General features: G+C 39.0%; 2 protein-coding genes across 2 annotated transcripts in view; one reads left to right on the top strand and one right to left on the bottom strand.

The window, feature by feature from the left end:
• The window catches only part of CRIPT (CXXC repeat containing interactor of PDZ3 domain), a 9,105-nt gene extending 1,389 nt beyond the window's left edge, over positions 1-7,716 (top strand). The window contains exons 2-5 of the mRNA XM_072409763.1: positions 997-1,062; positions 2,303-2,357; positions 5,092-5,195; positions 6,578-7,716. Of these exons, the coding sequence (XP_072265864.1) occupies positions 997-1,062; positions 2,303-2,357; positions 5,092-5,195; positions 6,578-6,642 (290 nt within the window). The 3' untranslated portion in view covers positions 6,643-7,716. The remainder of the gene's footprint in view (positions 1-996; positions 1,063-2,302; positions 2,358-5,091; positions 5,196-6,577) is intronic.
• A 4,921-nt stretch (positions 7,717-12,637) lies between these two features.
• Positions 12,638-22,129, bottom strand: LOC140330152 (GTP cyclohydrolase 1-like). The gene is made up of 6 exons (XM_072410463.1): positions 21,785-22,129; positions 17,608-17,717; positions 16,724-16,779; positions 16,483-16,514; positions 14,122-14,206; positions 12,638-12,892 (listed from the first exon to the last, which is right to left on the bottom strand). The coding sequence occupies exons 1-6, from the start codon at positions 22,062-22,064 to the stop codon at positions 12,766-12,768; spliced, it is 690 nt and encodes a 229-aa protein (XP_072266564.1). The 5' UTR covers positions 22,065-22,129; the 3' UTR covers positions 12,638-12,765.
• Positions 22,130-22,501: the final 372 nt, after the last annotated feature.

The raw sequence follows: 22,501 nt of genomic DNA, 5'->3' as shown, positions 1-22,501 counted from the left end.
GTACAACGATGCCAATGAATGAGGAATGTTGCTGGAAACAAACAACTGTCCCGGCGGATCTGATTGGGCGACGATCGTTCGCTATCTATTGTGTGTACGGTCCTGTAGTGATCGAGGATTGTTCTGTGATACACTTTCTCTGGTACACCTCACTTCCTGCATAGTTCAAATGATCGTATCTAGTATGTGTACATTATTGGTGGATTATATTTTACTGATCGTATCATTACAGCATGTACAGCATTGTGCACAATACAATCGTTCAGAATAATCGTTGATCGGTCGTTAATCGTTCTAGCCTTAGTCTGAATGAGGAGATATCTCTAACAAGGACACAGATGGCAATAAAGATGATTAAATATGAAAATAATAAAACTGTCAGTTCGCTTATTGCTGCCTGTTTCTCTGCTAAGGATTTCCCCCCACTGTACCCTCACCCGGTACAGGAGCCATTCTTGATCAGTCATACATTGGCCTGCAAGGACAGATTAATGGATGACCTAAGATGACTGCTATACGCACATTAGATTTTTTACAATCAAGATCATTCATTTTGGCCAACAATCATCAAAAGCAGCATTTCTTAACCAGTATTCATGGAAACCTAGAGTTCCTTGAGCAAGTTTGTTCCTCTCAGGTCACTTCAACAGATATCAATCATACTTTTTGGCTACGTGACATTCTTCCCAGTGGCTTCAATGTAAGAGGCATTACTCCCTCCGACCAACACACTAATAACTATAACTATAGTAATTATAGCCAGGGTTCCCTGAAGACCTGTTATTTTTTTAAGCGGTTACCGCATGTAACAATGGTCAAGAAACACCGTGCAAATCGGCTTTTATCCTCCCCATGTCTTGCATAGTGTTATTACTAATCTCCTCTGTATGTGCATGATGAGGGTGATTCACTAACAGAACCTCATCTGTTTGTTTGTACTTCTCATAATGATACAGATATGACATAATTATGACACATGTACATTTCTATTGTCAGGTGAGAAGAAGCTGGGCACAGTCATCACACCAGACACATGGAAAACTGGTGCAAGGAACACTACAGGTAAAATGGTAATACTTTTATCAGTGTGGGAGGAATAGCATCATTATATATATATATATATATATATATATATATATATATATTGTCATGCTCTCTGAATAAATATTTTGCATATTAAGCCTAATGAATCCTGGCATTGTCATCTTGGAATATGTTCATGACATCAGGGAAAAAAAGTCCATTAATAAAAAACCTGGTCATTCAATAGACGTAATTGTTTTGTAAAACAGTACTTTTCTGAACCTAGACCTGACCACCTAAATCAATCATAGGTCATAAAACTTGCCTCATAGGTTTGGTGACTTTATTTTTGTCAGGCATTGTATATTCCAAGCAGTGCCATGTGGCTTGGCACCGGCCACATGACTGTCTGCAGGAAGAAGACAAGCCATTTGTATGATCATTAATTGCTGTTTTATAACATTTTGCAACTGGATGTAAAAAAAACAAAAATAAGCAAAAACTTGTTTGCGTTCTTTCATTATATGCCCAGCAAAGGTAAATTGTTGTTTACTTCTGTATTGTCAGTGTTGATTAATTGATATATCTTGTTTTGTAGTACAGTACAGTGTTGAACCCAAAATATTTTTTAAGCCGGGTGGGATAAAATTGTAGGTGGGTGGCAGCCCCTGTATTGTGACCCAACTCTTCAGTAACCACCCAAAAACAAGCAGGTGGTTACTGAAAATTGGTGGTGCGCCCAGCTAAAAGGGGCTGGGGAGAACACTGCAGTATACCGCTAGACCGTTATCCAAATGCTGCCTTTGTTTAACATATTGAGTCACAGAGCTAAAACAAGCATTTGCCTATACAATGCCCGGACACCTTATATGTGCATGCTCATACCAGGTCATTGACTCATTAAGTAGTGAAACAGGATCAGGATGACTAATGGGAGCAAGCGTATTCAAAAAATAAGGCACTACTTGCCTATATTAATATATATAATATGGGACAATTCCCATTTATTGCAACTGAGTTGATTTGAGTTTTTAATGAAAATACTCTTTGAAGAACAATTCAGGGGATGGAAGTAATGTGGGGTTCTGGTTCTAGGCAGGTTAATCTTTGAGTGAACAGAAACAGGCTTGTCCTAGATCCGTTGTTCTAAGTCTGCAGTTATTACAGCTAACTGAGCCTCTATAAGGATACTGTGTACCATATGTATTATCTCTAATGCTTGTGAAGAAGGATTATTATCAACTTCATTCTAATTTTAGTTTTTATTTTTATTCAATAGAAAGTGGAGGTCGGAAGCTGAATGAAAACAAGGCATTGACTGCAAAGAAAGCAAGGTAAGTGACTTCCCAGGCAAGCAATTAAAAAGCCCAATTCCAGGGTAAAGTTGGAAAAAAAAGATTTCTCTGTTATGTTTTAATTACTTATTTGAGTTTTAATTTAACAGAAGGTGATAGGATCTTTGCGTAACAAGGGTTCATAATTATTTAGAGGGTGGAGAGATTTTCTAAAAGAGAACACTGACAACAAAAAAAGTAAAGCTACGTACACACATGAAATTTTTCTCGCCCGATAATCGGCTTCGGCCGGATATCAGGCTAGAATCTGGCGTGTGTACAGCCCACGTCGTTGATCGTCCGTGGATCCGTCCTGGCGGATCCGTGAACGACGAGCAATCCTAAAGCAAGGAAAGGGGGAGAGTGCGCAGCAGGGTGCCGCTCCGTTGCTCTCCCCCTCCCCTCCCCTCTCCATAGAGCAGGACGGTGCTGTATGTACAGCACTCGTTCATGCATCTGGCGGTTCTTATTGCTGGAAAGGATGGTGAAAGATCCGTTCCAACGACAAGAATTGCACGTGTGTGTATGTGTGTGTATGTGTGTGTGGAGTATTTTTCTTTTTTGACTTGGTTCCCCTTTGCCTAACTGGTTGTTTTGCTTAAAGTATGAATAAATAGGATAAACACATCACCTTATTTTTGCACCTGCAGTTTTTCTTCACCTTGTGTGACTGGTCCCTTAAGGCCTCAATTCTTTGCTGCCCAACTGCTTGCAACTCTCTCATGTCAGCCCATACACTGCAGGACCAGCAGTAGAGTTGTATTGCAGTATTTATGGCACAAAAGTCCACTGTACTGTGCCTTTTTGGTATGGCTTCTTGCAGTCAAGCTTGTCAGCTAGAGAAAGGGGTCACAATACCAAAGCTAAGTTGAATAAGTGTTGTCACCCTTGTAAAGTGGAGAGGGGCTTTGCTGGTAGGATCAGCCTGCTAACACTGGAAGGAAATAGCCATGGCAAGTATCAGGATTTGGAGGTTGGGGTGGGGAGGGCTTTTCAAAGACAAAGGCACTTTACCCTTAATGAGGTCTTAACTCCCCCGCCTATGCTATTTAACTTGTTCCTAACTAAACCTCTGTTGTGCTGATAAATACTCAAAAACCTAAATAAATAATATTTTTATCCTCTATGATGCTAAACGTAATAATAAATAGTTTCATCTGTACGTGATACACATTAACCATTTACATCCAACCAGTCAGACGTGCAGATGTAGTTATAAAAGGGCTTCACTGATTTATTGAATAAACGTTTTCATATGGGTAAAAAGTTTCTTATTCACATAAAGGAAAGGTGCTCATGAATAAATGATGTTCCCTGATTCACAAACCTACCTAGATATGCACTGCATGCCTGAAAAAAGTCACACACTCTAAAACTTAGTGCATGACCTGGCATTTTTTAGTAACCACCTGGCATTTTTTAGTAACCACCTGGCTGTTTTTGGGTAGTTACTTAAAAGTTTGGTCACGTTTCAAAGGCTGCCACCCGTCCCCAGCTTCTTCCCACCCAGCTTTAAAAAAAACTCTGAGACGAACACTGCCATGGCAATCATTATGCAACGTCACAACGTTCAATTCATTTTTTGCCAATCATGTTACACTGATGATGGGAGAGTTGGACCAATGTGTTAAGTCAGGGGTGTCAAACTCCAAATGCACTGTGGGCCAAAATGTAAAACTTAGACAAAGTTGTGGGCCAACCTTGAAATGTATTGAAAATCTTGAAGTTTTTCCTTCTGATTAGATATAAAACCTTTTCATACGGAAATAAAGAGGTTTTGTTTCACATTCAATCTGGAACAAACCTTTATTGGAGAAAGAGGCATAAACATTTTTTTTTTAATTTTATTTAAGGAAAAATCTTTCTCTAATTGTAGCCTTCTGAGTTAAATTTCAATGGTAACCTTTTTGCACAGGCTAACAATAATAATACCAATTTTCTTTCATGAAAATCCAACCATTCAAGTAGTAATGGCGCTATTCTTATACAGCTGAAGTTCATATTTGGGATTTCTTTTGGGGGCCGAAAAAAAGGATGTTGGGGGCTGATTTAGCCCCCGGGGCCAGAGTTTGACACCCGTGTTAAGTCTTCTCCAGCTCATCCTAAAATTTTTAAATGCGGTTAAGGTCTAGTCTCTGTGGTTCCATGTGATATGTCATTCTCCCCGAGCCATTCTTTTACAATTTGACATTTTCATCTTTAAATATGAGTGAACCATGTCATCGGAGAAGAAAAAATAATGGTGGAAATAACCTGGAAGTTCAGAATATTCAGGTAGTCAGCTGACCTCATTCTTTGGACACATATAGTTGGTGAGCCCAGACCTGACCACCTGAAGCAAGCTCAGATAATGATACTGCCCCTACTGACTTGTACAAGAGGGATGCCTCTCTTCTTACCGCCCATTACTCTAGAACAGAATCAAATCTGGACCACTTCTGACCTTCCTAGCAAAAAGGAAGTCTTTTTTTTTTTTTTTTTTCGATTAGCCTGATGGTTTTCTTAAGCAGCTGTTTAGTCCCAATACCATGATTTATGTTTTTATTTTCTTGTGAAAATGCTTTTTCACTATTAAACATAGCTGTAAACTGTACTGTTTTATTTTTCACTCCTATATTAGAATCCTGGACATTAAGATCTGTAGAGCATTCTGTCATAGCACTCATTTTCTCAATACACATCTGCCTAAACAATTTGTGTTCACTTATTGTTCCTTCTTGTCTACTGGTTTTAGGTTTGACCCATATGGAAAAAATCGTTTTGCGATATGTCGTATTTGCAAGAGTTCAGTCCACCAGCCTGGGTCTCACTACTGCCAGGGATGTGCCTATAAGAAGGGTGAGTGAATGAAATCTAGCTATACACCTGAACAATGATTTTTATTCTGTAGGCTTACCTTACATTTATTTGCATGCTTGTTTTATTGCATTATGTCTGACTTTTATGTCAGTTTTTTAACAGTTGAGATGTATCTTCATGCAAATGAATGTAATTGGGGAAAAATGTGATAGAGTATTAAATTGGAGAGTATAGTGTGGGCCACAACTACAAAAGAAAAATATTGGCAGATGCATATGTCAGATGATTGTAAAATGAGTAAACTATGTGGCAAAGGAGAAATCAAACAGAAATCTGGAGTGTATCACTATAGAGAGATCTAGGGGGATCACCAGCAGGAGCACAGAGATTCTGATCCCCCTACAGAGAATTATGGGGTTTATTATTAGAGGGGTCACTCTGTGGAGGACATTGGTTCTGATTTCACCTATCAAATATGTTCCTCATTATTTCAGCATACCTGACTGACTCCTCGTTCTGCTTTTCCATTTACCATTCTGATCTCTTCTGTATAGTGAATGGCAAGAGGTTGTTACCAGTTACATTCAGATACTTTTACTACTTAGTCTAAAATAGAATAAAAGTCCCACTTTGAAAATTAGTGATTCAGTAGATGTTTATTGCAGGCAATGCTCCTTCTGCAATAACTGTTCTTACCTACCTGATCACCACCCATCTGTCAAATTGTGCTGAGCGGTGTATGTGCAGCTCGGCATTTATTGCCAGGGATACCCAGCAATCTCAGCTTCCCTTGCACATGCCAGGAATGAATGAAATCCGGTTCTTCTGTGCGGGAGTTATGTCATGCTGGCTCAGCCAGTCAAGATGGCCAAAGGTTAGGATATGGAAAGAAAGTAGAGAGAAGATTGCTTTGCCTGCAACAGAACAGGGACAGTTAAGTATCAGTTGGTTAATTTCTACTTTACAAAAATACATTTTTTTATGTAATAATGAATGCAGAGCTCCATTCATTTGTCTCTAGTTTATCTGCATGGAGTTCAGCTTTAGGATCCATTAGGTAGACTAAAAAGAACAGACTAAGCACTCCAACATGTAAATTCTGCTGTAATACAAAAGGAATGCGTGATCGTGCTGAAAATAAAGCAGTTAGATGTGGAATCTCAGCCAATCATTGAGATGTGGAATCTCAGCCAATGTCTTCTTCATTACAAGATTAAAAGTTTTCTCTGTTCAAGACTTGAAAGTGCCTGTCATCTCTGATGCAACAAAGGAAAATAATATCAGGAAATTCTGATCTTGTGGTGTCTGCACAGCAGAAAACGAATTCCCTTAACGTCCCTGTGTGTTAATAATTTATAACATACTGTATAAGAATTGTTTTATGTTGAAGACGTTCACACTGCCATCTGTTTTACTTGCAGGAATCTGTGCCATGTGTGGGAAGAAAGTGTTGGACACGAAGAATTACAAGCAAACTTCTGTTTAGTCAAAGCCCACATGAGCTACATAATGTTTCATAATGATAAACTTGTATAATTTTCAGCCAGTAGTTTGGGGTTTTTTAACAAGAATTTAAAGGAACCCTGCTATGAGGAAAGAATGTGCTCATTGCTTGGCTGGTATGATAAATCTTTGGCTTTTATGTTTTCCTTGAGTCTATGACCCAATGCTATTGTGGAGATCAGGAGTGGACACTTTACTCTGAGTTCTCATTAAAAGGCATTGACACAGAGATACTGAAGGTGGACATTTTGAATACCAGATACAATTTAGAATTGCCACTATCACTTATCCCATTCAAAGCTGAATGACAATGTCTAAAGCAACTTTCCCAACTTACTGATTATACCTTCTTCAATACAACCCAATGCCGTATGGAGAGCATGACTTTCTACCATGATGCAGTGGTTGGGCTTAGTTTTACTCCATCACATGACAGAGGGGGTGCCCTGGTAATTTGGTGGCTGCAACTGAGAAAAGTACAGCAGTGGAGCCCTAGAGAGGTAAGAATTGTTGAGTTGGGGGGTGGCTTAAGGCAGACATTAAAGGGTAAAATGACCGTGTCCCTTTAAGAAGGATCTCAGCAAATCTAGCCTAAAAGTTTTGTTTAGGTCAGAATTTCTCTGTCTCTTGTGTATGTAGCCGTAACTGACTTGCTTGGCATTGGTGTAAATTTGCTATTCAGTCTTTACCTGCGTGCAATGTTTAGCAAACAAACACAAATACCAGTTGATTAGTTATCATACATGGCTGTAAGCAAGTATTTGTCCCCACTACACTAAATTTATTTTCAATGGTTCTGAAATACATTTATGTTTGTTAAGAATATTAAAAAGCAGTTTCTGAAAATGATATATAGTATGGCAAGACTTCCCCTTGGATTTTTTAACTTATTTTTCTTTTTATCTTTTGTTGTAAAAATTTGGTTCCTCTCAGTTTTTTGAATTGTTTTTATGTACACAATGTAAAAATAAATTGTGCCATACTGATTTACGTGAAATGTCATGTGCTTTTGGCAAAAGTGGTTCATGTTTAAAATAAATTGTATATTACTACACAATATGATGTAGAAAGGTTATTATATTTTGTGCAACTCAGAAGATATTTTTTCTGACCACAGCTGTAAAAGGAGTTCTTTAGTGTGCCAGATAATAATCTGACCAAAGCTGCATTTGGAGCAATCAGCAGAATAATTTCCCATCAGGATCCCTTTAATTTTATCAGTTCAGTACAGACTTTGTTAAAACTTAAGGCCAGCTGAAGGGGGGGGGTCTTTTGAACCCCTGGAAATGGTTGACTTTTGTCTGAATATAATTAAATCTGAAGTTCTGCATTGGGTGCTTTCCTTCTAGCACTATCTGATTTACAAAAAGCTCTACAAGGCTGGATAGTATACACTTTTATCAGTGAAGCTGGGTGATCCAGCAAACATGGAATTGATCTGGTCCAGGATTGAAAACATTTGTTAACAAATAGCAAATTACTTTTAGGAAATCTATTCTAGGTTTGCTGGATCACCCAGCTTCACTGATGAAAGTGTTACGTCTCCAGGCTTGCAGAACTTTAATAAATCAGTCCTTTTAACGCTTCTGGGGAGGTTTATCCTCTCTGTCTGGTGACCATTGTTCCTGGGGCATAGTCATAGAAAATCTTTTTTTTTCCTATTCTTTTAAGAACAGCAGGTGCAGGCATATGTACCATTTCAACCATCTAAGAAGAGAGTTACTGTCTCTGAGACAGGAAATATCCCCAACCCAAACCTGCCAGTGGAACTAGTCAGAAGAACTAGCCATTGCCTATTCTATACAGAGTTAAACAAGGTTTTGTTTTAGGATATTAAGCAGTAATATATTTACAGCAACGCACAAGTGGGAAAACATTTTACTGAGTGAACCCAAAATAGAAGGTAAATGAAGTTTGGCATGTACACATTAAAAGTTTAGTCTGCATACCATGCCTTATAAATGGAAGTTGTATATTTACTAAAATATTAGTAAAAATACTATATAAAGGGAAGTACAGTTATATTTTAATAATCCCCACACTCACCCAAAACACAGCCCACATTGCCAAATTTCCAGTAATCTTGTCCTTTAACCTCCCTAGTGGTTTTCCTGAGTGTGGCTCGAGGTTAAACTTTGGTACCAAAAGCGGTAACCCCGAGCCACACTCGGGGTGGAAATGCAAGGGAGTTTCTAAGTATTACCTTGTGCCCGCGGCATCCTCTTGCGGTGCCAGCCGCGTCCTCCACTAATGCCTGCCATCTGCGTCCCCAGCGAGTAAACTTTCGGTACGTGAGGCTAGAAGACGCAGATGCCGGCCTGTAGGTGCAAGCTTGCGGCTGGTTGGTGGGACCGTACTGCTGGGAGGCAGGACCAGGCAGGATATTTAAAAAATAAGTATTTTTAAATTACTGCTTTGACGTTTAAAAATAATTATTATTCAGACAGGGAGGTTAAGGAAAATCTTTCATACAAGAAAAATGGAGATTGCCATGGCTGACATGCTAGCTGCATAACCCGTTGTGTTCATCATCTTGCTTTAATATGTTGGGATGCTGCCCTAGAACAAGCATACATATAGAGACAGCTCTGTGTGCAACACCATTCCTCGGGGCTAGGATGCAACCATTTTGGATTTCCCATCACTTTCTGTCTTAAGGGTAAATCCTTTTTATTGGAGACACAGTCAATAATAAAATCTTGACTAAGGTTGTAATACCAATTCAAAACTAAAGAAAGCAATTTTGGCTATATATGCTGCTTAACCCCTGTTTTCATGTGTTGGAGTTAGCCATCACAGGTCAGCCAGTCCATATACTCAATGATGTTGAATCCAACACAAAATGGCTGGGACATGATACCAGCATTGGTGGGGGAACTTGTTGGCTCTCTTGTGTGGAGGTAATTATAGCAAGCTTTAGTTCCACTTTAAGAACCTCAGATGTTATGAAGCTATTGCTCTGCACCTTTAACTTCTTGCCCCACCTCTGACTCTTTCTATCAAGCTTAAAGACGATGTAATTCTTCACGTAATACACAATAAATATTAGTACTACCTATAAATACCTATACCTATACTACCTATAAGTATTACCTATTCAGAAAAAAAACATGACTTGGCCTATTTTTTGAATAGTCACTTGTAGTATGTTATTCTACCACTGTGAGGAGCTGTTGCTTTGGTGGTCTTTTCTTTTTAACTTGAAAAGCTGTGAGAAATCTAAATATTGTAATTGCAAAATCCATACTCTAGAATTGAAAAGATTCATTTTTTTATTTGTTTTCCTATTTGTTTAATTTTCTTAGTGGATTAAATGTTTATTTGTTAGATTATGGCAAAAAGGTTGCACAAGATAGTAGGCTTAGTACATATTATTATTATTATTAATATTAATAATAATAAAAATGATTTATTTAGAGCCAACATATTACACAGCGCTGTACATTAAATAGGCTTTGCAAATGACAGATACAGACAGTGACACAGAAAGAGGAAAGGACCATGCCCCGAAGAGCTTACAATCTAGGAGGTGGGGGAAGTAACACACAATAGGAGGAGAGATACACATAAGCAGTTCCACTTCAAATGTTAGGCTCATCTCAAATCATTGCACACAGGTACAAGATTCTGCCTTTCAGTTCATTCTTCCCTTATAATAAACATAATTCATCCATCTACTCAATTTTGTTTGTGGTGAAATGTGATATTTCAGTTTTTTCTTTTAAATTTTTAAATAAATTGATAAAATGATCTAAAATTATTTTTTATTGTCATTATGAGGTACTGAGTGTAGATTAATGAAACAAAAAAAAACAAAAAAAAAAAAGAAATGTAATAGATTGTAGAATCAGGGTGCAACATAACAAAGGTTAAAAAAAGATTGAAAAGGGATCTGAATACTTTTTGAAGCCCCTGTATGCCAAGTCCATAACGCTCCACCATTTCTTGGTGGTTTTCTTAGTGTACTATCATTATTATGTGGAAAGATCCATTTCCAGTTCAGCTTCAACTCTGGAACATGCAGGGCCTGATTTATTAAAGCTCTCCAAGGCTGGAGAGAATACACTTTTATCAGTGAAGCTGGGCGATCCAGCAAACCTGGAATGAATCTGGTCCAGGATTCAAAACATTTACTAGCAAATTACTTGCTTCACGTTTTTACAGTAGTTCTCCAGAACGGCGGTGTTTGTTTTGCCCCGAATATGTCTACTTTTACTCCGGCCAAACAATTTTATTTTTAATTCATCGCTCCATTGCACATTGTTGAGGAAAGCCTGATCCTTGTCTATATGATCCTTGGCAAACTATACTACTGCTCTTACGTCCTATTTGGACAACAAAGGCTTTTCCTGACACAACCAATGCAGGGTAAATTAAGCTGCGTACACACTTGCAATTTTTGTCGTTGGAAAGGATCTTTCATGATCCTTTCCAACGACAAGGGACTGCACGATGCATGAACAGTGCTGTACATGCTCTATGGAGAGGGGAGGGGGAGAGTGACGGAGCGGCACCCTGCTGCGCGCTCCCCCCTTCCCTTTCATTAGGATCGGTTGTCGTCCATCGTCCCTGGATCCGGCAGGACGGTCGTTCGGACGATGGACGACACCGACTGTACAAACGGCAGATTTTCGCCCGATATTTGGCCGATGCCGATTTTCGGGCGATAAAAATCTGCCGTGTGTACGTAGCTTTAGTCTGATCTTTTTCTGAGACTTCTTGTGGCATGAAACAGACCACTCTTAGGCTGAATGTGCTAGGCCAGCCAGGCCTGGACAAATTCAAAATGTTTCCCTTACAGTGGAGTAATGGATTAAAAATAATTTATCAATCTTTTAAAATTCCCTGCCAGACTCACAAAGTCCAGAACCACCATTGTTAGGACCTTCAAGTGTTCTCTAACACTACACACAAAGATAACACCAGGTCATTGATATCTGAGGTTTGAATCAGCTCCCCCATAATACTCCATATGGAGGTTCCTAATAATGACAATTAGAGGTCTATTTATAAAGCTGTAAATCTGACAATTGCAGAAACATTTCCTGGTGAAGAATAAATTGCTGTCGTTGAAACAGATGAACCTGGAAGATATTCCATCAGGGGATGTTTCAGGGAATCTCAGACCCCCTTTATATGGAAGAGTGGTAGTAAATGTAATTGTACCATGTCAATCTTATTCAGTGTTCAAGACAGATTTTATTTTAAGCCGGGTGGTAAGAAATTGTGGGTGGGTGGCAACCCCTTGTTTAGTGACTCAACTCTTCAGAAACCACCCAAAAATAGCTGGTTGGTCACTGAGTAGTGCTGGGTGGTCCAACCAGTTAAAATGGGCTGGAGAGATCACTGTTATTTGCCATTTTGTCAAGTATTCTAGCTTTACCTTTAAGCACAGTTAAAGAATTGTTTGCCTGTTTGAAAATGATAAAAAAAAACAATTATTTCTTTTGGCTAACCCATGCTAACCCAGCATCTATTCATGTGTATAGGTACAGTCCTTGTAACTGCACAGTAAGACTAAATCAAGGTGCAACAAGCTTGTGCTGGTTTCCATGTTGGTGGGCTCCTCTAGCATGTTTTGGAAACCATAAAACCCACAAAATGGACCTTTCTATTCCATTCAAAACTAAAAAAAAAGTATGGATTTGAGTTATGTGGGGGTCTGCCTCAAACTGCAGTCTGCCTCCCATATGTGGCGTTTTTCATGCCTTTTACCTGCCTTGGGGCACAATTCCTCCCCAAGCTTCATTTTATCTGTGTACTTAACTGTTTGCTAGGAATTAGGCTTTATGAAAGAAAATTCTAGGTTTGAATATCAGTACCTATAGCATTTACCAGATCTGATTTAGCTTTTTTACTGTATATTGAAAAAGTTAGTAGTCATAAAAACTATTAGAGGCACAAAAAATATTACTCCATCATAGGATCTGTAAAATGTAAACTCATACCCAATCACTGGCACGTTATTATGTAAAACACACAATTTTATTTTTTAAAGGTAACATAAAATATGAAGTGTTTAGCACCAATAATTGAAGAATCAATTCTATTACAGTTGATTGTGTTGAGTACAAAAACACTGTGCACATATACAGAGGAGTTTCTTCTATTGTTTGATCAGTGAGAGGAACTCTTCTCTGGTCTTAGGATCATCTCGGAAGATTCCATGCATTGTGCTGGTGACGGTTCTGCTGTTCATTTTCTGCACGCCTCTCATAACCATACACATGTGTCTGGGGGAGAAAACAAAACACTCAATGATTGCAGGTACAGGCCATGATTTTCAGCATAAAGAGAAGTGGAACTAAAGCTACTGACAGCAGTCATCAGTACTACCCAGCTAAAAAATAATGTATCAACCCTTCTGCAAACATTCACGTTCACATCTGTCTGTGCTTATGGGGGGAGATAAAGGAAGGTCTATCAAAGCTAATCACTTTTTACAATATTCATGCACTGTTCATATTCACTGAAAGAATAGTGAAAGTGATTCAAATCTGATGACAAATTTGGCTCAGTGACTTTTATCCACTATTGGAGCTTGTTGGCCTCCACCCTTTAGTCCAAGCCAGGGGTGTCAAACACTGGCCCCCAACATTTTTTTTTGGCCCCCAAAGGAATCCTAAATATGAACTGCAGCTGGCCCGCTGCTGCATTGAAATAGCGCTGCTTCTACAATTCCGGGCATCACTTGTGTCTTTAGACCTGCAGGCTCTCTACCTATGCGTGGCCCCGCATTGGACTGTTTTATAGACGCAAGTAATCCCGGGAATTTTAGTAGCGGTGCTATTTCAGTGAGGAGGGAGTTCCAGCGGTGGGCCACTCATAAGATTTAGCCCCGCATTGGCCGCGTCTGGCATTTCCAGCACTCCCCTCCGCTGTACTTTTCCTTGCTACTCCAAGGCATGGACTTGAATGGTTGGATTTTTATAGAAGAATATTGTTATTATTAGTATTAGCCTGTGCAAAAAGGTTACCATTGAAATTTAACTGATAAGGTTACAAATAGAGAAGAGGCATAAGATTTTTTTCTTAAAATAAATTTGAAAAAAACATTTTTTGCTAGAGAAATTCTTTCTCTATTATAAGCTTGTGCCATATGAAAAGGGTTTATATCTAATGAAAAATTTCCTCAATTTTTTCAATAAATTTCAAGGTTGGCCCGCAACTTTGTCTAAGTTTTTAGTTTTGGCCCACTGTGTATTTGAGTTTGACACCCCTGGTCTAAGCATTCCCTCATTCCCAGACTAATTTTTTGTTTTGCTGAATCTACCATAGAGAACAGAGCTAAGACATGTATAGCTTTAAAAATGTTTTCTGTATTATTGTTAGGGAAATATTTATGGCATTATGCAAAAAAAAAAAAAAACACCTCTATGGTCTATTGTTAAATCCAGAATAAAGAATATAGGATCCTGGAATACATAAGAAACTTTTTTAAATCAATCAATGCATTACTTACGAAGCTTCCATAACAACAGCTACTCCCATTGGCTGTAGAGCATCATTGATGGCTAACGCAATTTGTTTTGTAAGACGTTCTTGAACTGCAAATATATAAAACAAAATGAGATTATTGGTGCCAGCCAAACGATCATCATCATTTGCAAAAGTTAGAAGGTTGATGAAAAAAATAGTTCTTTCTGAGTATTGATCTGAATTCCTTTAGATGTCTTAACCTTTTGAATGTGTTGTGATGTACTAATTAGGGATGAGTGAGAATGCCTCTGGGATTCTCGTGAAAATTTTCTCGAACTTCCGATGGGTCAGCCAAATTTCAGGGAATCGTTCTCAATGAATGTGGCTGTGACCGCATTTATTGAGAACAGTGTGGGATCTCCAGCACTAGAGGTTAATTAACCTCTAGTGCCCCGGGGATCACACACTCTTCTCAATGAATGCAGCCACAGCTCCAATCATTGAGAAGATGCCCGACAAAGGAGAACCTCCAGACATTGTAATATAAGTATCTCTTACAAATGTTACATTTGTATCTGTAACAAGTGTATCATTTGTAAGAGATACTTATATTACAATGTCAGGAGTTTCTCCTGTGCTGGGCATATCAATGATTGCAGCTGTAACTGCATTCATTGAGAAGAGTGTGCGATCCCTGGGGCACTAGAGGTTAATAAACCTCTAGTGCCCGGGGATCGCAGAGGATTTCCAGGGCTCCATGATGCAGCCCTGGAAATCCTCCTGTTCGGTGAGATCTCGTCCTCTTGGCGAATCAGAAGGTCATTCTTGCTTACATTTTCGGTAAGCGAGAAAGGCCTGATTCGCAGCGAGATCCAACTTAATATTCTTGCTCGCTCATCCCTAGTACTAATAAGGAAGTTTTAATCTACGTTGTTGTGTTGCATCGAATAATACATTTAAAGTGGGATCCCAAAATATATGATTACAAGTAGGTAATGAGTTGCCAAGCCAGGTATATTGGTAAGTATATGGAAGAAGAAAAAAAGGAACGTCTCTTAGCGTACAAATATGTTTGTAAAGGTCAGTTATATTTTATGTTTAACAACTATACAGAACTCAGCTAATAGCAGAAGAAAGGCCTGTGAAGGCTGACTGCAGGCACCTTGTTACTCTTTTCCTGAAGTATCCATTGGTATCACACATCACCCCTCCTAATTCTCAGCAAAAAACTCTTTTTGGGAAACAGTGTTTCTCCCTCCTTATTGAATCTAATAAATACACCTTAAGCTCCAGAATTATATGGAACAGCCACCCTCCCCCCTTAAAGGCATTAGTACTTTACAACTATTTTGTGAAAATAGTCCCTACTAAATTCTATAAGTTCCAGGATGATCTGGGATCACTTTGTCCTCCGTGAAGGTATGAGTATTCTTTAACCTCCTCTACCCTAGAATTATCAGTCTCCTTTTTCTTTATTATTTCCCCTGTGAAACACAGCTCAAGTATCTCAACTACCTTAATTTACTTTCAGCCCTTACACTTACCCCTCAACTTTACCACCACAATCACCAGCCATGATCTACTACCAATATAAGTCCCTATGAAGTCCCCTGAAAAAGCCAAAATGGCGAAACCTGTCAGGTATATAGAGTACTTATTAACTATATGTGGCTATTGACCTTATGTACATTCTCAGTTAAGATTAAATGCACTTTTCTTTTGCTATTAGTTGAGTTCTATATAGTTGTTTAACGTCAAATATAACTGACTTTCACAAACATATTTGTTAACATAAAAAGCGTTCCTAGTGTTGCATGGAATAGTCTGAGAAGGATAATCAACCATCCCCTAAGGGTGTAACTGTTGTGACTATATTATATATGTTGTGGAATTTACTTTTCCTTCTCAGTTGACACTTTTTGTCCCCACGCCACCTAACTCTTTTCTGTGAAATACGCTCATATTCCAATGTTGAACATATTTCCTTTGATACTTAAGGAAGAAAAGGAATATGAAATGCATCTAAAATGCATCTTGCATTGTGTTACATTTTACATTAAAAATGTGCTAATGATGCATTATGCGCCTAGAGGAAAAATTATATATATTTGTTACATAATGCAAGGATCCAAAAGGACCTTAAGAGTCAAGTGCTGAAATGATGAAACTCCAACATCCTTTTGCAGGAGTTAAACTAAGTCATCAGCAGGAAAATAAGGCACAGCTGACAGCTCCGGTGGGGGGGCAAACCTATGTGTGCCATAATGTATAGGTATGGTGTGCAAACATGCCAACCCTCAGTCATGCACCAGCTCCTCTTTAAATCATTGATGTCATTACATTGATGCCCTTAGCAATAACCTGCATTTTTCTCTACAATAAATATATTATTTTGTCTACAAACCTTGAAGCCTCCTGCTGAAGATTTCAACAATCCTGGAAGAATTAAAAAAAAAAGTCAGTCCAAGCATGTCATATTTCTGAAATGCCCGTCGGATATTGCTGCACAATATACCTAACTGTAGGAAAGCTTTTTATGGGACATAACCGTAAACAGACACATTTGTGAAAAAATGATATGGTATGCATTATCTAATTCTGGTTCTCACTTCCCACACAGTTTGCACAGTTTCCATAAGAATTACCTTGCCAGCTTGCTCAGTCCAACTACTTTTCTGTTGGGTAAATAGCCAATATGAACCTGTGAAAACAAAAGACAAACATGTTACAATATAATTTCTAAAGCTAAAACAAAAATGAGAAATGTGAAGAAGAGAAATGAGCCCCCTCATATTCAGCAATTTACAATTCTTTAACCAGAAATAAATATGCTTTAAAACAAGTCCCTACTCACTCTGTAGATGCAGTCATTGTGGAGAAATTTATCTTTAATGAATGATTACCAGTTTGCCAGCATTCTAATTTCTAATGTAAGTACATAGCAAGGGCACAAGAAGAGGGGGAGTCACAGTGCTGAGACCACAATGGCACAACTCCACAACATCCTCTTTTTTAAAGATAAATTGCTCCATAATCCCTGGCACTCTAGAAGTCAATGGGGACTTATGCATAATACTTGTTAAGGTTATGTAAATATTTAAATGTCCCTGGCATCTGCTCACCTTATTATTGCTGATGCACTGGCATGTGTACTTTAATGGTTTCAACTTTTGTATGTATACAGATCTGAGAGTGCATAACTTGGCCACAGTTTTACTTTGGGCACCTAATGATATATAATGAATAATATACCAGGCAGATAGGGGACCTAAACTCAAAGTACAAATAGATTATATTTATTGCTGCAACTTTTGTGTACTGACCACTTTCCCCACCCCTCAACCACTTTTGATCTCTCATCCATCTTCTCTGCCCCATGTTCTTTCCTTTCCCATCTTTATCCTCTTCTTCACCTCCACTTAACATTTTTCTCCTTAGAGTTCTCTCTTTATTCCTCTCTGTCTCCCTCCTCCCTTTCCCATTACCTCTCAACCGTTTGTCACGGTTTCTTTTAATTTTTTTTCCATACCTTGCCAAAAAATGGTACCAAGTGATGTTCACAAAGAGAAAACACATCAATGTCCTTTACAATGACAATCTCATCATGGTTTTCATCAAATATGGCATTGTTGAGTATATCTAGAAACACGGAATGATAAAAACATGAAATAGTGACCTTCTATAAGCACAAACAAAAAAAATATTTCCAAAAGTCCTGTCCAAAGTGGTCCAGTTACTGACAAAGGTCTAAAAGAAAGCTATTATGTTACATTGTTTTGTAATAATTAAATGTAGTTATATGTATGGTTGTCTAATAGCTATTCATTTTTACTTGTAACCTCTTTTTTTGTACTTTTGTTACTTTTTATGCATAGAATTGAGATCGAGGGTACAAACATTTGGGTTGGCAGTTTTAAAATAATATTTATTTATTGAAGATTTAACCCATGTGATTTAAATGTTACCTATGAGCATCTCTCCTTCCTGAAAAATATAACGGAATTTAAAAAAGCTAATAGTAAACTGAGCACCACCAATAAAAATATGCATATATAATATGTGTACTATTGAAATATATATAATATTGTAATCACTATTCACTACCAAACTTTCAGAACAAATGCAAAGGGGCACTGCTCTGTCTGCAATATAAAAGAAGTGTATACAAATAATGTAAATATATATATATATATATATATATATATATATATATATGTATAGATTAGCCAAAGGCTATCACAGAGTTCAGAGTAAATTCACAACTGTTTCTTGGTCTGATGGCTGATCATTGGTGCTGGCTTTTAAAAAGTGAAAAGTGTAGGATAGGCAGACACTGATTGTAGAAGAGGATGCCCTCTTGATAGATATTTTGTATTACTTAAAGCTTATCTGAGTGCAGCAATGTGAAACCTGGTATGGTTGGTGTGGATAAGGCAGATTGGAATCTGACCTGACCATAAAACCCTGTGCATGAATCATTTCCTACTTCATAATGCCCCTCTACCCTTACCTGAACTGGCCAGGAAACTTATACCTGGAACCCTACCTGCAGAGTTGGCATTACCATTCTGCACAGGTGACGTGCAAAAAATGGTGGCTTTTACTGGTATAAAATGTTTTCTGACCCTAGCAGAGAGATGTCACTTTGGTCCTACATGATGGAAATCTGTCCCTACTTACCCAAGGCAAACTTTTACCACTGTCATATTACATGAGATTGGGCAAGTTACAGACAGACTGCGCTTGGTACAGAAAGACTTCCAAAGGCTGCTATCTTCAAATAGATAGCTGGAAACTGTGACATATAAAAGGATTTAGAGACTGTGACTTACAGGGGGATTGCCACAGACTGTGCCATGCAGAATGTTATAGAGACTGCAGAACAGAAGGAGCCTGTCCAGGGGTGTGGTGGGGCGGGCAGGTGTGGGCACAGCGCCCTCACTTTTTTCTGGGAATGTCCCCAGACCCCCGTATAAGCTCTCCCTGCGTGCCTGCCAAGCATAGCCTTCACTATTACCATGCCCCCTCTTCTTTTTTTTACGACTACACCCCAGAGCATTGCAGAGTATATGGTATATGTCAGAGCTGGAAGAGCATGCTTACTATTTTGAGATAGCAAGAGAAAGCATTACACAAAGAGACTAAAACTCCAAGAATTATTTTGGCTTCTGGTGACAGCACCACAAAGAGTGTTTGCAAAAGACTGCTGTATAAAGAGACCAGAGATTGCACACAATCATAGGATGCCAAAGCCTGTACCATATAGTTATACTTCTAAAGGGCTATAAAAGGGACTTCCAGAGCCACACAGAGCGCTAACAAAGGATGCCAGTGCTCCATATTAAGGGACTGTCAGAAACTGCAAAATACTGCAAGAGATTGCACCATGTAGATAGACTGGGAGGCTGCCAGTATTAGCACCAAACAGGGCTATTGCCTAGGACTATGCTATGAAGAGGCATAGGAGTGCAACACATTAGGGAAAGTCAGAGAATGTGCATTATAATGATACTGCCTTTGATGAGGCTATACAGAGAGTCTACTCCATAGGAAGAGACTGTTAGAACCTGTAAACTGCTAGAAACTGTGACATATAGAGAGATTGCCAGACTGCAACATACTATAAGAAAAAGAGACCTATAGAGATAGAATAGCAGAAATATGGCGGCATACACAGAGACTGCCAGAGAGACTGCAGTATAGAGAAGGAAGGCCACAAAGTGTAGTATAGAGCAGCGGTCGCCAGGTGGTGGTCCACAAGAAAATGTTGGTGGTCCACAGCTCTGGCCGCACGTCTCCCGGAGACATCGCAGGCTCAGGGAGGTGGGCGGGTTGTTTCGATGAAGAGTGAGCGGGTTCTGGCATCATGACATCACTAAAGGGGAAGTTTTTTACAAGTGACACCTGGCTCCCCACACATGCGTGGTCCGGAGTCCGTAAATGTGGTCCGTCATTCCAAAAAGGTTGGCGACCACTGGTATAGAGAGTCTATGCTAAGGTAGAGACATTGCACAATAAAGAGAAACTGTGAGATGTTACACCATACAAAGAGGTTTTACAAATACCCCTACACAGACCTATGCAGGGAAACCTATGCAGTGGTACTACGTCATAATGACCATGTATGCATGACTGTGGCACCTCTAAATGCCTCCCCCATACACACAGTACCAAGATTCCATTAATCACGGTCCCCCTGTTAATGACTTCTCTGCATGGTATTTTAGTAACATGCACCTGGCTGGACCACAGCAGTTTTAGGAAACCAGTGTGTACTGCAAATGGTAACTGTGGTGCAGAAAACCACCATCTTTACAAGAAATCATTTATCTGATAATAGCCTTCACAATACCTTCTTTCTTCCTGTTGCCCTAAAGCTTTAGGTACTGATAAGAATGTTCTCATTTTCATCCTTGACCTACAAAAAGTAATGTCTAAAAGGGAAGATCACATGGTCCATGCCTAAGGATAAGTGCACAGGCAAAGCCTGATCAGCTGGAACATCAGCCTTCAGCACAACCCGTGTCATCATTAAAAGAAGAAGCCAGGATAGAAGCTTCTATAGGAATGGTAGGTAGGACAAAGTTTTTGTGATGTTTTATGCTAAAAGTGAATATGCAGGCAAAGTAGCAAGCTTATTGGAGTATAAGCAGCATGTATACCTTCCACCTATGTCTCTACTACTCTAATCTAACCTGACAGAGACCTCTAGCAAGGTTTATACTTGTCAAGCAAGTTGAAATTTACTCTATGCACACCATCTGTGATTACAGTGGATGGAGCTTAGGCCAGGCAATAGGCACAAGTAGGCAAATACCCTCTACTTTATTGACAAAATTAAACATGTTTCTTTGTCAAGAATGGACAAGTTGTTGGTTCATTTTAGGTGCTTCTTTAAAAGTAAAGAAGCAAAACTGTAAATTCTTTTCTAATACGAATGCAATATAAAGTGCAATGATGATATACCGAGCACAACAATTCAAAGAGGCAAAAGTTGCTAGACCAAATAAGTTCAGATTTGACCTATTGCTCCAGGGCTTACATTCTAATCTACACTCCACTTAGTGAGTCGGTAACTTGAACCAAGCATGTGCATACCTGGTGTTAGTTTCAAAACTTGCTAGCGCAAAACAATTCACCATTTGTAACCTATATTTTTCTAACCAGGTAGGTTTGCAGATGCACCATGCAGTCTGGTATGATGCAGCACTTGTGTAGTAGTAACTACCCAGGAACAGATATACTGATCAAGTCCCAAAATCTCAAATGTTACATGGACACAGCAAACAGCAATACCCTGACAATTGTGACAAAACCTCATCTTTGTTACACTTTAAATCACTTGTTTGCTTTTTAGATCCCCAAGGATTTCTAATGGTAAAGTTTGTGTACACGTATCACCCCACCCCACAATTTAAACATATTTCTATATTGTGAATACAGAGGTTAGACTCTAGAGCAAGTGGGGTCATAGCTGGAAACTAAATTTAGATGAGTGAACATGTTCTTTTAAAATGTTAGTATAAATGAAATGTAGTGTTAAAAACTAGTTTAATCAATTTTGTGTTTTTTTATAGTGCATAGCCCATGTGGCTTGGGATGGGGTGTCAGATACATGTCCATAGCTTTGTGCTAAAAGCTGTCCCGCTTTCACATCCTAAAAGGTTGAGCGTTATTTTTTACCCCAGGCTTCCAGGTGGACTTACCATGTAAAGATTCATGGTATCCTTTGGTAAAATACTCCATGGCTTTGGCAGCTCTCAATGGTGTCTTCAGCAGTCCTTCTCTTTCAGGGTTTTCGCCCAGCTCTCGGAGGATGGTGGTGTAGGCACCTTCTAAAACTGCCAGCTTCTCCTGATCATTCTGCTCGTTTTTACACTGGCTCAAATTTTGCTGTATCAGAGCTTTTTTCATGTCCAATGTGGTGCCATTGTTGTAGCTGGTGATGTAGTGGCAGTTGACTTCTCCATTCATGTGTGTGTTCATGATATTAGCCCAAGCGGATGATGGACTACAATATTTGGCAGTGATGGATCTGGTACTCTGGGCAGGTTGTGGAGACTAGCACTCATCCCAGGGATGCTCCTTCTATTTATACCCAGTCAAAGCACCACGGCCAATCCATGAGCAGTGGGAATGACGTTATAGCTGTCAAGTGTTACACTGGTGTATTCCTTTCCAATGGTCTGGCTCTTGCTCCCTCGGGCTACAATGCAGATGACTTCTAGTAGTAAGATGCCTGATAAACAGGTTAACTATGCCATTCATCCTGATCAGCCTGACCATGCATATGGTCTCTCGTTAATTTCAGCCTTTCACAGTTTCTGCAGTTAATGTGCACATAATGTGCATTAAACACATGGCACAGCCCCTGCATGGTCTGTCTGATGGTTATCACTGGTGAATCACTGGAGTGAATATAG

This window comes from Pyxicephalus adspersus, chromosome 4 (assembly GCF_032062135.1).
Source record: "Pyxicephalus adspersus chromosome 4, UCB_Pads_2.0, whole genome shotgun sequence".
NCBI lineage: Eukaryota > Metazoa > Chordata > Amphibia > Anura > Pyxicephalidae > Pyxicephalus > Pyxicephalus adspersus.
Note: the sequence above shows the minus strand (reverse complement) of the source record. Positions and strands in the feature narration are given on the sequence as shown.